The 16,574-nt window shown below is 43.7% G+C and overlaps 1 protein-coding gene across 1 annotated transcript in view; it reads right to left on the bottom strand.

Annotated features, from left to right (window-relative positions):
* Positions 1–16,534, bottom strand: part of LOC131892649 (uncharacterized) — a 41,644-nt gene extending 25,110 nt beyond the window's left edge. Inside the window, exon 1 of the mRNA XM_059242472.1 lies at positions 15,720–16,534. Coding sequence (XP_059098455.1) covers positions 15,720–15,830 — 111 coding nt within the window. The 5' untranslated portion in view covers positions 15,831–16,534. The remainder of the gene's footprint in view (positions 1–15,719) is intronic.
* Between the last annotated feature and the right edge of the window lie 40 nt (positions 16,535–16,574).

Raw genomic sequence — 16,574 nt, 5'->3', positions numbered from 1 at the left:
GGGTCTCCTGTTGTTAGAGAATTCTACTTTCTGAGGGAGTTATCAAGGCTTCTTGAATGTTGCCCGTCATTCTCTGGGTGGTCCAATTCAATGGGAGAGTCTCGGCAGCTTTGGAATTATTTCAAACTCTACAGGTGATTACGATAGCTTGCTATTAGACCGTTGAGCAAATAATTCAAAATTAAGGTCGTGTCATGAACTCAGGCGAGATTAGCGACGGCAACTCAAGCTTCATGCTTGAAATTGCTGTAAGACATAAGCTAAACAAAGATTCGAAGCCCTCTCAAAAGAATTGGCTCTAATTTGGAACAGCTCTCCTTTGGGTAATATCACTTTGCTGATGAAAATTGCGTAGAATTTGTAGAACAGGACAATCAAGGCTCGTTCCATTGGGCATCTGGGTCTATTCTTTCATGAAATCGGCATCTTTGTTGAAGTATTTCTATGACATTTACTTTTAGTATCCCAAGAAGAGACGAGTTGGGCAGAATGCTAGTAAAGATGAATTCAGTTACTTGTTTCAGATCCATCCCGAAGTTGTTGGATTCAGTTGACCTGAATAGACACGATCCATCTCAATTGATTTAAATTAGCCGAAACTGGGTCACCCTTCATTGCAAAAGTGAACAATTGAAGGCTAGCTACTCCTCACGGAGACTCCGCTCAGTTTAAAAGCCCATAAAAGCCTTGTAATGTGAGGTAATTTTTTCTTACCTCTCAGTTGTCAAGTCTATGAATCCTTAATGAGAGGAAGCCTTGTAATTTCGAAAATTTGTACTCGTCACAAGAGAGTGCATGCAACGATACCGTACATCGCAATCTCGCCACGCCTTTCCACTTGTTCCACTAGATACACGGGGAAAAAACTTCCACTCTGGCTAATGCTTTCCGTAGTATTGGCCAGATGACCCGACATCACTCTTCCGAGCGAGAGAGAGACAGAGACAGAGACTAAAAAATGGCTTTGGTCTTTTGTGCACATCGGGCTCATCAATTTGCGAGACCCGCATTGCCTCACAGACTTCCTCTCGAAGCCGTTTCAAAGAAATCATGGTTTTGAGACCACACAGACCCTCTATTTCATTTGCTAATTATTTATCCATTTTGCATACATCTTGGCTGGGTTTTCAGTCACTAGTCAGTGTTGCGAGAAGAGTCATTACATGGTCATAGCACGGCCTCTTTCGGCTCAATCAGCTAGTTCGTGGCTGTGGCAAATTAGGGGCTAGTTTCCTTTCCACCTTCAGGACATGAAGGACTCATTTTTTCACCTATACACCCTGTTGTTTTGCTGAAAGGCTTCTTTCTGTTCTGTCTGTTGTTCCTGCCAATGTTGACCAACAGCTCTTTTAAGCAACCGTGTCCAACGACAAAAACGAGGAAGACTACGGAGGGGCCAAGCCGTGAGTGGGGAGTGAGGGCCAATGCCAGCTGGATAGAAGCGACAACCACTAACCAGGGATGGTGGATGATTGTACTCGTCTCCCATGGTTGTGGAGGAGAACAATCTTCTCATCCCAAAATTTGAACAGATGTGTCCGTCACCCGAGTCAAAACAAAAGCCCGCTCTTAACCATTGCCTAGCGAGCCAGTGGTAAGGGTAAGGGTACAGAAGTGGTTTACGAACAGACCTCTCAGCCCAAATTCTGGTTGAAACGTGACATTATATATCAAGTGTAAACGAGAACGGTGGAGCGATTGAACTTTGTTTAAGGTTCACTGTCCTGAGGCAAGAACTGCCTTTTATATGGTTGGCATTTCGATGGCTTGAAATGTGCGAATCCATGGAATGGTACGGCAGTGTTGCGTCATTGAGCCAGATTTCCGTTGATGGGACGTCGTCTGGGTCGTCATTTTCAAACTTCGTTTAATAGAGGTGTGCCATTTTAAAGAGAACTTCACTTGAACTTTTTTCGGGATGATGCTTTCTGTAGGAAATTTTTAGTGGACAATAATGTTTTTTTGCTTGTCTGTCCCACTACCACCACCTCCGGCTTGTGACCAAAAACCAGAATATAGTTGACTTGCTATAGAGCGTTGGCTTTTTGGCAAATGAGAATGCAGAAACAAGTTGCTGCTTGAGATTAAGTGGGCAATTTTGAAATTAACGCTGCTCAAAATGGAAACATGTGGTTTTGAGCTGATGGCACGGGAGGGAGTTGACTGTGAATGGCTTCCCAAGAATGGTCGAAATTCGAGCTGCTCTCCGCCATTCATTCCCGCCCCGCAGGGGTTGTCTACGCCATAACACCATAATCAAACGAATAGATAGGGAACCTTGTTAGACGGGCGACGACGTCTAATGTTCGTCTGAATGTCGTTAAGATGGAAATTATTAACCCTTGTCCCATTTCCTAATCTACCACCTCACCCTTCCATAAACCATGGCGGACAATAACTCTCCCCTAGAATCTTGTTTTGTGATGTCGAACACCCGTTTCAACCTTTGAAACAAAGAGCGAACAAGTCTTGGGGAAACTGGTGGATTCTTCGGAAACCGAAAGCAATTTGTTCTGATATCTTCGTCATCTTTATGGAGTCGAAAAATCAACGGTGGTCTTCTGGGGAATGGGCAGTCAGACCCAACAAATTGGAGGATCTTCAGGGCCGGCCACTACTACGTCGACGATGACCGTGAGACAGTTACTTATGGGGTCATGTCTTCTCGGGCTCGTCTTGGTTGGAATCTGATCATGCTGTTTTAGTGGGATATTAAGGCAAATATCGACCATTTGTTTAACCTCCCTCGATGCCGGACCTTTATTCTGATAATCGACCAATGGATATATTCTTTTGAGAAATTCCTCAATCTATGAGGGGAGATTAGAAAATTCCAAATGTTTTTCCTCGGCCCTCAGCTAGCTCTTAACGCGCGGGAACCTCACATACCGTCAACTAGGCAAACTATCTCACCAGAAGATATGAGAAGTGGAGAGATAATGGGAGCAAATTCAAAGCCAAGAAATGTCTTGCAAAGTTGACTTCTCGTCCAGAGTTGTCAACACATCATCGCTTGTTATCAGAGCAGCCAGCCCTTGGAAGTGAAGAAGACTTGGGAAAAAAGATGCCAGATTACGAACCAAAGTCATCATCATCATAATGATGACAATGACGAACGAGATGGACATGTTCTGGAGAATCTGTTGGGAACTAGTGCGACATTTTCACCTAATTATTGCCCGGCAGAAACGTGAATCCCCCTAAACGTATGAAAAGAAGTACGCCGATTCCATTGGAAAGGGTAATTCCGCGCAGACTGAGAAAGCAGACATTGTCATACCTGAAAAAAAACAGAACACAATCCGTATAAATGATGTGTTTTAAAGCTCGTTCATTCCTTCGTTCATTGGTTGGTTCTCTCTCTGTCAAACTAATGGCCATTTCGCTTGGTTGATTCGCCAGGCATAGAGAGCAGCTCGTTATTCGATGAATAGTTTCATTAAGACCAGGTGTGGTTCGTGCTGCAAGTGGATTAACCGAACCTGACACCCTCCCCTCGCACCATTTTATGGATTTTATGTTTAATGCGACTCATGAGTTACTTTTATTATCAATCGACACCCTTCAAAGTGGTGGGTGGCTCAACTGTCCCATGAAAATTACATGGGAAATCAAGAAACGCTAGGGAAATCGTCCACAAGTGAGACTAGCTTGCTCCTCCATGTCGATCTATTATTCTATTCTCCAGCAAACTTGGCTGCTTCTAGCAGCGGGGACCTACTGTGGAACTAAATGGTTCATGCCCTCTTCTTGGCTGAAATCCCATCAAACAATAAACACCTTGAGAATCGCTCTACTGGTGAATGTCCTCATCAAAAGTGCACGAATTACTGTTCACCGTCTATTCTACTCTGGAACAGAACATGGATTCATTCGCCCATCAAGGCAATGCGATCGATGTATTTCAAAGAAGGCCATGAATTAGGTTCCTGCTCGGTTTTCTTGCAACTCCCAGTGGATTGCCAAGAGCGAATTCAGATTTTGCAGTCGTCGCCGTTTCAGCGGAGCCTGACAGCTAGCTATCTTCTGTACATTGGTAGGTATACGACCAGCTAGGTACTGTACAGTAGATCGTTGGCGGTTGAGGAGTGTTTAATGATCGAACGGAGTCACGATCCCAAGGAAAAGAGTTCTTAATGCTGAATGAAACCTAAGTAAAACCAATTGACCTGCACTTGTCTACCGGTATCATGTTGCAAGCATTGCCATTGTGAGTGAAGGCATAACTCGAGGACTAATGCCAAGCTCTCTCTTTCCCCTGGACAGGATTCTACGTACTTAGTGCTGTTGAATATTTTTATCATTTGTCACTAAAACGCGTTAAATTGAATGAATTGCTGTCACTTCTGGTTTCCCGTGGCAAATCAGAGAGAAGGAATTAATCATCTAAGAGAACTCTAAATTCATAGCATTCTGATTGACGTTTGGGTCGAAGGAGTGGAAGACATTAAATGTCACCCAATTTGCCAAGTATGCTCAATTATGTACGTATGAGTACTACTTCGTCTACGTACCAACCTTATTCATGAGAAAAAACTTAGTGAGAACTGAGGAGGTACGCAAGACGTATCCCTTTGTTAAGGGACTTGAGCATGAAACATGCAAAGAGAGGATGAGGAACGAGGCTTCATTACTGGCATTTCTCGGGAACAGACAACAGGATTACCATTATCTCTGACATTTGCATCCTACAATTGAGCGTAACATTGAAGGATTTGCTTAGCCATGAGCAAGCAAACGCATGATGAACTTGAATCATGATCAGCAGCAGCAAAAAGTAGCAGCAATAGTAGCATTTAGCATTAGTAGGCATGCCAGCAGCCTGGGAACGTCACAGCGGTCGACCGAGCTTCAGGGCAACAAGGCCAAAACTTGCAACCCTTCTGAGAAAGATGATGGAGTCCGGAAAACGAGATGGGATATGCATGATAACATCAGGTATCGCCGTGACCACAATCAATATTTCATGGTGGCCCACACAAGCCAACCACCACCAAACAAGTCCTTGTCAATTCATTACGCGGTTGAATTGTTGCCGAAACGATGAGATGTTTCTTGTGTGGCTGAGACTGAAGACGCCGCATGACCCGGTGGTAAGAGGCAATTCGTGGCACATCCGGATTCGAATCTTAGGAGTAATTGTTGTTGGTGATTTAGCATCTCACCCTCATTTTACGGAAGTTCAGGGTCTGGAAATGAGTTCCTGTCAATTAAAAAAAACAGGGATGCGAGCCAGAGAGTCGTTCGCGAGTTTATGAGCCTACTACGTGTTTGCCATTGCTCATCATCAATGAGAATGTCAGGTAGAAGATTCAGAGGGAAAATACCTGCTTGGCTATATGACTATGATTAGCACGCTCAGTTCAAGAGTGATCATGATTAAAGGCCTCTTGACATCTTAATAATACTCGGAGACTGGATCTGCCATAATCTATCTCAGGCTAAATGTCGATTTCTTAACGAACCGACTTTGTTTTAAACTTATTGGGTGTATTTTGCTGTACCCGAATCTAGAAGTATGAAGTAATCTCAAATGACTCCCACAAGTGATGTAGGAGGCGGGTGTTGAGGCAGTGAATCCTTACGATGGAGAATGATGTAACTAACGGTTCAAAGAACTTGTTTGGCAGTCAATCAACTTGACCATTCTGACCATTTCATTCTCAATCCCTATTTCATCCTGTTTTTGTGTGTAAATCTCGGGAGTTTTGCATTCATATCAAGCTTTATGTATTTTTTTTTCCACTGCCATTTTTCCCAAGAAGCGAATACGAAAAGAATTTGATCCCGTAATCCGATGTGGAAACAAGTATGAAAGCGTCTTGGTACTATAAGAGGTACACATATCCACAAATGTCTTCCTTGAGCCTCTCTTGCTCTACGTTGTCGCACAATGTAGCACATACAATGTACGGCATGCAAGTGCAAGAAGTTTCAACCTTGAAAAATCCCTCCCTGAATGAACTGAATGAACACGAGTCATAGGGCGAAGACAGGCCAAGATCCACTGGGCCTTATCACAGGGTGGCCAAAGGCGAAGAAGTGCGACGGTGAATCACACTGTGCCTTTTTCAAGTTCACTTGCCAAAGGACTCCTCCATTCATACGTGCCAAGGCAGTGGGCTCTGGGCGGATGGTTACTTTTGAGGAGGCGAATCGACGAGAAGGTGGAGAAGGGGGGCCCTTTAATGGTGGCTGGTGCTCTACGTACAAATGGTTGAAAGGCAAAAATGTGCCCCTTCATTCTTGGAGAGGGAGAAAATGAAGTCAGTGTCCCGCTACTTGAATTAACATGAACCATGCCGAGCGATCCGAGTTGATCCTGCCTCGTTTGTGTTTGGTGAGACGACCGATTCGCCTGATTCGTCCGAGTTTTGGAGAGTGACGAGGCGAGATTTTGCTTTGCTTTTTTGAATAGGCAGACAAGAGAATTATGATTGGAGATCGGAGATCATGTTAGTGTGTACCAATTTCTTTTGAGAACTTATCCTTATTCCTGCTCGAACACAAAGGAGAGCCCACTTTGACTTCTTGACACAAAAGACTTGTGCAAAATAATTGAGGCCTCACTCGACCATGACCAAAAGGTGCCCGTTTGAGGCTTCGAACCTGGTCTGCAAGCATTGGATAGCATTGGGTAGGTTGTTCCTCTCCAAGAAGAAACAGACATGCAACGGACGGGAATTTTGGGGCTGGAACTTTAACTTAATTTGAGTCTAGAGATCCCTCTCCATAATGGCTTTGTTCGATATAAATCTTTCACGACAGAACAATACGTGGAAAGGATGTGTTGTAATCCCAACAACGAACGGAACGGAGACTGCAGTAGAAGACGGTCATAAAAAACCTACCGTGCACTTCAATGTCTCCCACAACATTGGCGGCTGGTGTTGGGCAAATAAATGGGTTTGCAACTCAACCAGAGCTGATCAGCCCGTTTTGTTGCTAATGTATTAGCAGTACGTTGTTGTTGTAGTAGGAGTAGTAGCAGCAGCAGCAGTTCGTAGCCGAGAGACTCCAAAGTATTTTCGAGCTCGGGGTCACCCCATGAGGAGCCAACCAGCGACTGGTCATATTCATAATTATGAGCAAATCATGATCCAGGTGAGCTGAAATGACTCTTTGTCCCAGGAAACGAGTGCCAAGCTGCTTGGTCGCGATCGAAAATGTTGCCTTATGAGATAGCAGCAGAACCTGGTCGAGCACCACTCTCTACCATCTACTAATATCTTCTTAATGGGACATCTTAATGCATGAAATTTGTTACTAAATCAAGTCATCTCGAGACATGGCTGTCACTTTTGGGTTTGGTGATGCATCCCTTGAAGCCTTGCTAGGCTTTTAAGCTGGCTAGGGTAACCTCTCAAGACCCAATTCCATCACGGATATCGCTGGGCAATGTGTGCAAGCTGGAGGATAAGTTGAGGGAGCGAAATGCATCTCTCGGATCGTCCTGACCTGATTTGAGTGCTTGAAAGGCCCTATTTTGATAAGATGGATGAATCTTCGGAGGCGGTGAAAGCCGAAATCGCATGTCCCACCACAACCATCACCACCATCACCACCGCCAGCACTACCCAATGATTTCTTTCTCAATTAATCGACAGACAAACTCAAGACCATTTGGGCGTGACCCAACTTTCTACGTGCACAACAAAGCTCCTTGGTGGCAAAAGAAATGTGGAGAAAAGGAGCCGCCGACATCGACAAATCTGTGACAAAATCTGGTATTGAAGCCATTTCGGGAGTCCACCCACGGATCTAAGTATTTCTTAATAGGCAGCTCCAACTCTCTACTGTACCGTATATGCACTATAACAACCGAATATCAATCACTCAATCAGTGGTCTCTCTGGAAGTGAGTCAAAGCCTCAGTCCCAATGAAGAAAGCGTATTTGTGAAATACGAGTAGCATATCTTGTAAAACCAAAGGACAGTTTCCCAAGGCACGTACTTAAAAGGGCATGCTGATTAACAGATGGAACTCAGCACCGCCAAGAAAGGATCGGGAAGAACCAAGTCATTTGCATACAGAGAAAGAGAGACGAGACAACCACCACCACCCTTGATGACTAACCTTGGCTGCCCTAGGTTTGAGAGGCTCTTTTTTGGGAGATGCATTCAGTCATTCAAAGCCGTGCTTCTTTTAATTGAAATCATTGAAAAGCGATGTGAACAAGGTTCCAAGCCACTGAAGGCCTGAGAAACGCCAGAAGTTAATTGTATTAGCCGGTTTAGGTTTGTTTGCGTTCAAAGTTCAGTGAGCTACTTGATCCAAATGGATTTTTCCTCATTCTATGTACATACCCCTGCTTAGGATTGGCTGGCTGGTGGCTGGCTAACTACCTTTGGTCAGTGGATCTCAGCGTTCATAGACATGTCACTCTCGAATCTCACCAACGAGCCATTAACAATGCCTGAGATTCCTGGAATGGTTCTTCCCGACTATTCAGAAATGACAAGTTGGTGGTGGTGTCAACCACAAAGAACGACTTGTCGTCATTGAGTCATAGACCCGTTTGGAAGCAGCATTTTTTTGCTCAGTCGCTTCTTGGGACGCCTGCATCCCTCCAGCAACCCAAGGGTTTTCCCTCGGAGGCTGTGGCTTTGTTACTCAAAACGCAAAATATGCTTTGTTTTTGCCATCTACTGTAAAAGGGGATCAGCCAACAAAATGGTGTCTCGGAGAGATTGATCTTTGGCTTGGAAGCAGCCCCATGTTCAATGTCTATCAGGTTTGGGCGAAGCTCGTGAGATTGAACTTTTGCATTTAAATGTCGCGGAAGAGTCTTCTTAGCATGAAGATAAGGCTATTGTTTCGCCAAACGAGCATGACATATGGTGTTGGCGAAGGAGATACTGGAGATATCGCTGAAGCTCTTACAAACAATCGCCATACGGAAATGCAGAGCTTGGACACAGTCACCAATGTCATCCATTCCTTCCCTTACCTTTTGGAATGGTGGCAAATTGTCTTCGTTTCTCTGTGGATTCAAAATCCAAGGTTGAATGATGACGCATTGATTAAGTAGTACGATTAGACGTCGTGGTACTCGCATTTACATAACCGCCCAAATGGACCAAGTTGTCTTCCAGATAGTGCCAATGATCACATATCATCCAAGGATTGTGGAGCAAACGTTCACGGGACATGTAGTACGTACTTCCGTACAGTATGTAGGTGCACCCCGGCTTGAAAAGTTGGATTAGACCTCGAGACCAAGTGATATGTAAATTCTGGCCCGACCTTGGGCGCGGAGCTCTGGATGGATCTCAGCTGCACGTCAATTCCAGATAATCCAGCGATTTCTTTTTATGATTGTAATAGTTTTATACAATCATGAAAGCCCCTCACCTATACAGTTGCTGCAAAAAAAGAGGCAACCAGAGACATCCATGATCGTGGCGGAAGTGTCATTTTCCACAATGTCTGTCGGAATCGGTGACAGCTTGCATGATGTTGATCTGGAGAACGTAGGGTCGTCTCAAATGATCATTCGACTGTACTAGAGCATTTCTGTGTGTCTGTGAGGGTATGTGCGTATTTGTGAAGACTCAGTAGAGGACTGCCATCGGATGATTCGAGATAGACCTCTAGGTGAGAATGCTTGAATGGATTGAAGGAAAACTTGGGATTTTTCTAGCCTTGAAACTGACGTTTTTCGCCTAAAATGATGGAAATGGAGCAATCCAAATATGGCGATTCTTCGAATCAATCAGAATCAAATCAAGTCACGTCTACGTATGTAGGGAAAAAACGAAACCAGTTCTCTTCCAAATGATCTCTCATGCCCAGTCAATGTTGTGAAATTGTGTTTATGAACAAGAAACGAAGACTCATCATGGAGGGAGGGGGACAGCCAATAGGGATTTTGGTACGGTTTTACTTGACTGAGAAGGTGAGAGACAGCAAGGATCTACTCTACAATTATGTTAGTCTTCTTCACGGCGGGACAGCTTTTTGTCTTGTTGCCAGCCATTCAACATGGTTGTAAACAACCATTTTCAGGTTGTAAAAGGGGTTCGTTTTCTTAATTATAATTCTATCCAGTACACTGAACACTAGCATTTACAACAACGACAACAACAACAACGTTATCATCTCAGTGAGATTCTCATCTAAATTCTGAGAGTTAGAGAGGGGCGAAAAATCTCCTACCCGATGCGATTGTAAAATCATAAAAAGAGATTTGTTGAGCGTTTAGCAGGATATGTTTTTTGTTGACAGTTTGAAAAAGCAAATACTGTTTTCCCGTTTACAACTATGACATTTGATTGGATGTGTTTTTCTGGATTCCAAACGGTGGTTGATGCGTATTGTATTTGTACATACATGTATATGTAAGCCAAACAACCGCCGCAAGCTCCAAATGGATCCAACCACATTGCATGATCAAGTGGTAGAACATAGCAAATATAACAACACGCACCCAAGTGGTCTCTTCCCAAGGAGCATCTAAACTTTTTGTCGGGGCATAAAAAAGCCTTTTATGAGACGGATAACCACCAACAAACACACGCGCACACACACACAAATGCTGTTCTTGACAACAATGCGAGGACATTAAACTTTTGCTGCACTAACTAGTTCAATAAATCAGATCGGTCGACTTTCAAACGGGTTCCAAGGTTTCAGGGCGCGCTGAATATCAACCCTCAAAAAGTTCGAGTGCTTCTGTTTCCAGACGTCAAGACATTATAATTGTTTCTTTTCCACACAAGTTGGAATGGAAAATCCGCTAGGTGAATGAAGATTGGGGGTCTATGGGGCTAGCCGATTGTGCAAGATGTAGAATTTGTGGGATGATAAATGGTTTAAATTAGGCTCCCTGTCAAAAGTGATGGAGAACCAGGGTGTCGATCTTGTTCCGGCCTTGCCACCTGACAGCGTCACACTTAGTAATGTGGTGAGTTGTCGGTGAATAGTATAGGGATAGTATGGTGGAAGCATAGGCCAGGAGGAAAAAGCCAAAGGTTCTTGAGTGGATCGTGCAGCATTTGTTGAGCTGCCTGCTTGTTTCGGATGGTTCTTGAGGAGCCATTTGAACGGCATTGTGTCTCTTAATTACCAACGTCTTCCCCATCTCGCTCGGGATCGATCCGGCTCGTCCTTGAAAGCTTGTTCAACTGGGAAAACGTGAGGATAACTAGCATTTTTTTCGGGGAAGAAACCATCAGCGACCATCTGAGTGATCGATCTGATGTGTTTGAAGGAACACTTGTCGAAGAAAATACGACGAAAACTGAGGAAATGAGAAAAAGAACCTCAAGTCTAATTGAATGGGAATTTAATTGAAAATACCTTTTTTTCTTTCTTTCATCTATCAATTGCGATAATAAAGTGAAGAAAAAAAAATGATAAAGCCGGATTCGAAATGTCAGTAATCCATTTAAAAGACGTACTTCATCTGAACATACCCACCCATCCGTAGTAGAATAGTATGACGAGCATTCAAATCACCGCACATGAGGAGATGTAGAAGTACTTGTAGAAGTGCAAGTTCACACTCTTTGCGTGTCACCTCACACTTAGTCTTGTTCAAAAGAGCTCAAGAGCAGAATCGAGCTGCCGAGCCTTCTAGTTGGCATCGTTGAAGAGCTATCCATCTATCCATCCATCCATCCATCCATAGGGCCCTAATTACTGTTCATCAGTCATCAGTCACCATTCCAAAGAGGCGAACAACCCACTAACAATAGCCGGAGAACCCTACTTTCGGTGGTGGCGAAAATGCCTAATACCGCATTACTTTTAACGAGGGAGCTGACTACATTGGAACTCTAGTACTTTTTTACGCATGTTTCACGAGCTCTGGGTTTGGTTTGCTCCGTTTGAACCTGCGATTTATTGACCGTTGGTGGGACTGAAATCATTGATCATGTTCGTTAATAAAATTATTGCCTCTCGAGCAAAATCACGTAGGACGCTCATGAATTATGGGCATGTGACTCGCTTGGTTGGGTCAAGATGCTCTGAGACTCTGAACCGCTTTCCTTTTGGGAAGCCTCTGGAGGCCGATCTAATAGTATTTGAAATGGGTCCATCCATCCATTATTGTTAGACTGGGTTGATTCCCTGAGTGATTACAGGATGGGAAGGGAAGAATTGCATGACGACGGGCACGTAAAAAGTGCATTGCTCGTAACACTTCGCATGCCAAAGGCCCACTTTAGAGAAGTCAAGTGTCCACGAAACTACTTCCATCCATTTATTTGTATATGCGCGTCCAGTGGTTGAGTCGGTATAAGACGGACGAGAGATCTGCAAGTAGACAACTCTTCCTTTTGCAGCGAGTACGCATTGGAAAAGCAATAAATCTTGTTTAACCCTATATTCTGGCAGGTCAAGTTGGACTTGAATGGTGTTTGGAACTTGGAATAGAATAATAATGACGATGATGCTTTGAATCGCGAGAAAATTACAGATCTGTCCATGAGGATTCGCGCCTCGAGCTTGAAAGGCTTGGAGTTTTTTCTTGCAAGTTGGCTTGGACCGTGTGTGAGTGTGTGTGAATGATATCAATCTGAGGAAAGAGATGTGAAAAAGGCTTCTTCGCCAAGTCAAACAAGCGACGACGTCGACGACGACGCTCAGATAGAATTAAGGCCAATGACAAAGCATTTACTCTCTTTACAAATGATGATCGCTTATTATTAGATACTACTATATACACACACACACACCCCACAGTACTATGAGCGAGAGGGATTGTTGGGGCGCTTTAAAGCCCCCATTGTCAAGTCACCCAACAATCAAAAGAGTCTGATGTGTGATGGACAACAAACGCACAAACTCGCCACGAAAGCTTGACGATCCACCCAAGACAGTCTATCCAAGGTAAAACGACATACCTGTTGTGTTGTTAGAGGAGCTCTCTTATTTGAGGAGCTATTAAGCCTCTCTTTGGAAATGAGTGAGCTTTACTCTTCAGCACTAGGACAACTATGAAAAGAAACCACGAAAATATGGCGAGCCTCGTCGCCATTCCCCGGCATGAAATTGTTTTTCTATTCGCATTACCCGAAACAGGTTGTGGATCGGACCCATAAGTCTCTTTCAAGAGGCGAGAAATCCGTTCACAATTGGCTTACCCGATCACTTTGGACACAAATCCCCCGAAAAGCTGGCCTCTAATGACTCCAGAAATCTATCAAGTCTTCTTCTCTTTCTCAAAGGAGAGAAAGAACAAGAAACGAAAGATGAATCCTCTCATCTGGACACGTTCAGGGCTTGGAAGTGTTTTCCTCCCGTCGCCGACTCTTGCTCTTGTGGCATTTCAGTTGGTGGTTTTTCTTCCTCGTGAGTAGATTTCTCTCACTTTGTCTAATGCACGAACATCATTAATATTCTGTAGGTGAGATGATGAACCAACAACTGTGTATGTATGGCCACTTGTGCGTACTCAATACTGTACCTACTATGTACACTATCTGCTTCTCTCAACTGAGAGAGAGAGAGAGACGGACGTGCAATGTGCCAAATTATTTTCAATTCAAATCTCTCCTTCATACGACGTATCCACTACGTACGTACAGTATGTGGGCTACACTGGAGGTTTATATGATATGCCCTATACGAGGCCAGAGAGCAGGACTGTCAAGCCAGCTGAGAAAAGAGCCCATTTTAGAAGATGCCAAAGAGAAATGAGTTTCCATCGCCTGTGTGCATGAATATTCGCTTTTGGCCAAGAGGACATCTCACTTGATGATATGCACTCTGGGACTATGTTACTGAAAACTGCAGATGGCAGAGTCCGATTTGCCAATTTCAAGGCCGAAAAATAGCGACAAGAGGTGTTTTGAACTGTCGTTTTCATTCGAGTCCACGTTAGAGCATTCCCTTTAACCGGTTCCGGGTTATTTGATTAGTTTTCCAAGCAAATCGTCTCGGGAATTCAAAGGTTATCAACTTTAATAGTCTCAGTAGCTTCAGGGGCGATCTCGTAATGGAGCTTGAGAATTGGATGAGATCATCACTCGTGGACCTGGAATGTCTTCAACCGATGATGATCACCGTGAAATAAATTCTTGAAGGCTACTTTTTTTTCCTCTTTGCAGCCAACATCTGACACTCCAATCCATGGAGGAGCAAGAATGGTTTCATGCAAAAACTTGGACTTCATGCAATTAAGGATGAAGCGTGGTAATTAAGGGGATCTGCTCTCTGGCTCAGAAGAGGCCATGTTTTCCAGAGAAATGAAGCCGCATTTTATTGATTTATTGCGCCTGGAACTTTACTTTGTTGTTCTTTTTCATTGTCTTTGTTCCGACGTTCGAGGTGGCAATGGGAATGAAGTAGCTTCACCTCTTTTTCCAAAAGGGTTTAGACAAGTGATGGCTGGGACTTTTTGCATTAGGTACTCACCAGGTAAACACTTGATGTGCTAATGAACGTGAACAGTTGATCAAATAGCATGCTTACAAAGCATTGTTGCTATTTAGTCAGCCAGCAACACAGAAAGAGTTTTTGCACAATGGCCCCTCTTTGACCTTAGTGCTGAGCTGAATTTGATCCGGGGTTCCCATAATCAAAAAGGCATTGTGTTCCATACTAAACATAGCCAAAACATTCGCCCAAAGTGGACAAGCATGACAATAAAAGTGCCATATTGAGCAAAATCCCACCGGTCCCAACCGAATGATGTCTCTGAGATTCGAGGATTTTTATCTTCATTTTTTCGACGGGATGCATCGAGCAGGACAGTGTGACCAAAGCCAGCTGACAAATGTGATCCTATTAATTACAATCCGACTTAATCTCCTTTTGAAGTGAGTTCAATTTAAGCTCGCCCAGGACTTTTAATCGCCCGCTCTATCCCGCCAAACAGGTCTGATGTGGTAATTTGGTGGTTACTATAAGATTGCCCACAAAAGGAACCAAAACCTCCTGGGCTCCATTTCCTTGTGAATAACTCTCACGCAGATTTGAACGGCATCATTGTGGCGGGTGAGTGTGTGTATGTATTTGTGCACTGTTTGCAATCGGGGTTGAGAACTTTGTTGGTCTGGTGGGAAAAAGGCTTCCTTGGAAAGAAATCCATACATATTGTGGCAGTTGTGCTGTTTGTTCTGTGTTTAAGATGGATGCTAGCATTTAGGTTAGGAAGCCCTCTCAGGTATCGGGAAAACGAATTTATGAGATTAAACAGCATTATGATTGCGCTTGTGATCCTCACTCGAGGCCAAGGATGACAACCTAGTAGGAATCTTAGCTTGTCACCAATGCATCCATCTTCAATCAAAAGGGGGGATTAGGTTGGCGTTATCTTTCAGCATTTCAAGAGGTACAATTCATTTGTTGTGTTGACACCCCCTAGATGTGTCTGATAAACACATTCATCAAACCTTTGTCCGACCAACATTTCTGAGCCGATCAAAGGAGACAACCAACCATCAGGCAGGCCATTCCGATGTTCCGATGGAAGTGACGCTATAATCCGTATCAGAATCTATTCGTCTAGGAAATTCCACTTTTTCTGTCTGGAAAATCTACCAGAGTTCACTTGGATAAACTTGAACCCCTCTAAATGAGTGAAACCTCGATCAACCATATCTTTAAGATTCTCTCAAGATTTTAGTTTAGCTCTCCATGAGAACATTGTACCGTCACATGTCAAATACAAGTTGGGGACATTTTCAACGAATGAGGCATGTTAGAATGCAACCTGCGTTCTTTTCGTATGTGTTTGTAACTGATCAAAAAGAGGCATTGACCTTACCTCTAGGATGATTCCGCCTAAGCAATTGATGATCCCAAAAGCGAGGAACAAGTTCCACGGTGTCAAAAGCGACACCAATTTGGACCGTCTGGGATCCATGGTGCTCCACATTGATTTAGAGATATTCTTTTTGATTGGAAGAACCAATACGAATATCACCAGGAGGTGGACAATTTCCGGGAAACTGATGGGCAATGTTTCCTGCCCGGAAAATCAAAAATCCAGGATCACGACTCAGAGACGATCAGATCTGACTGACTGAATTCAGAGACACGAGTGTCTGGATCTCGAAGAGAGGAAGGGAGGATGTAAATTTCTTGCACTGATTTCACATCAACCGATGGATGGGTTTGATGATGATAATTATTGTCATCTAACACGTAAATTACGAGCACTGGTTCTTCGTGGTTTTCGCCGTCGTCGTCTTTGCCTCTTTCTTCGACGTTGTCGTCATGAAGAGCAGAGTGCTTCGTCCGGGCTAATTTCCCTCCAAGGACCTTGAGAATTTTCTTACATACATTCTTCTCACTCACTCACACACCAACACTTGCCCTGAAGAAGAGGCTCAAGGATGAACAGGAAGATATGAACTCAAACGATTCTTGTTTCTGAGATTTAAAAACAAACCTTTTTTTCATATAACCGTTCGTATTGTCTTTCAAATTTCGGTTCCTGACTCTCAACGTAGAGACGAGCGAAAAGTGATGCACTGACTGAGACTGTCTACCAACTATTTCTATTATTGTTAAGAACTGTCAAGAAGTGGTACACACAATAGCGCGCTAGTCCGACTGCTTCAAAGGACTCGCACATGCAAACTAACTTGTGTCACAACGTGAACCATTATCGACATGG

This window comes from Tigriopus californicus, chromosome 2 (genome assembly GCF_007210705.1).
Source record: "Tigriopus californicus strain San Diego chromosome 2, Tcal_SD_v2.1, whole genome shotgun sequence".
In the NCBI taxonomy this organism is placed as follows: domain Eukaryota; kingdom Metazoa; phylum Arthropoda; class Copepoda; order Harpacticoida; family Harpacticidae; genus Tigriopus; species Tigriopus californicus.
This window is presented reverse-complemented; position numbering and strand designations above follow the sequence as displayed.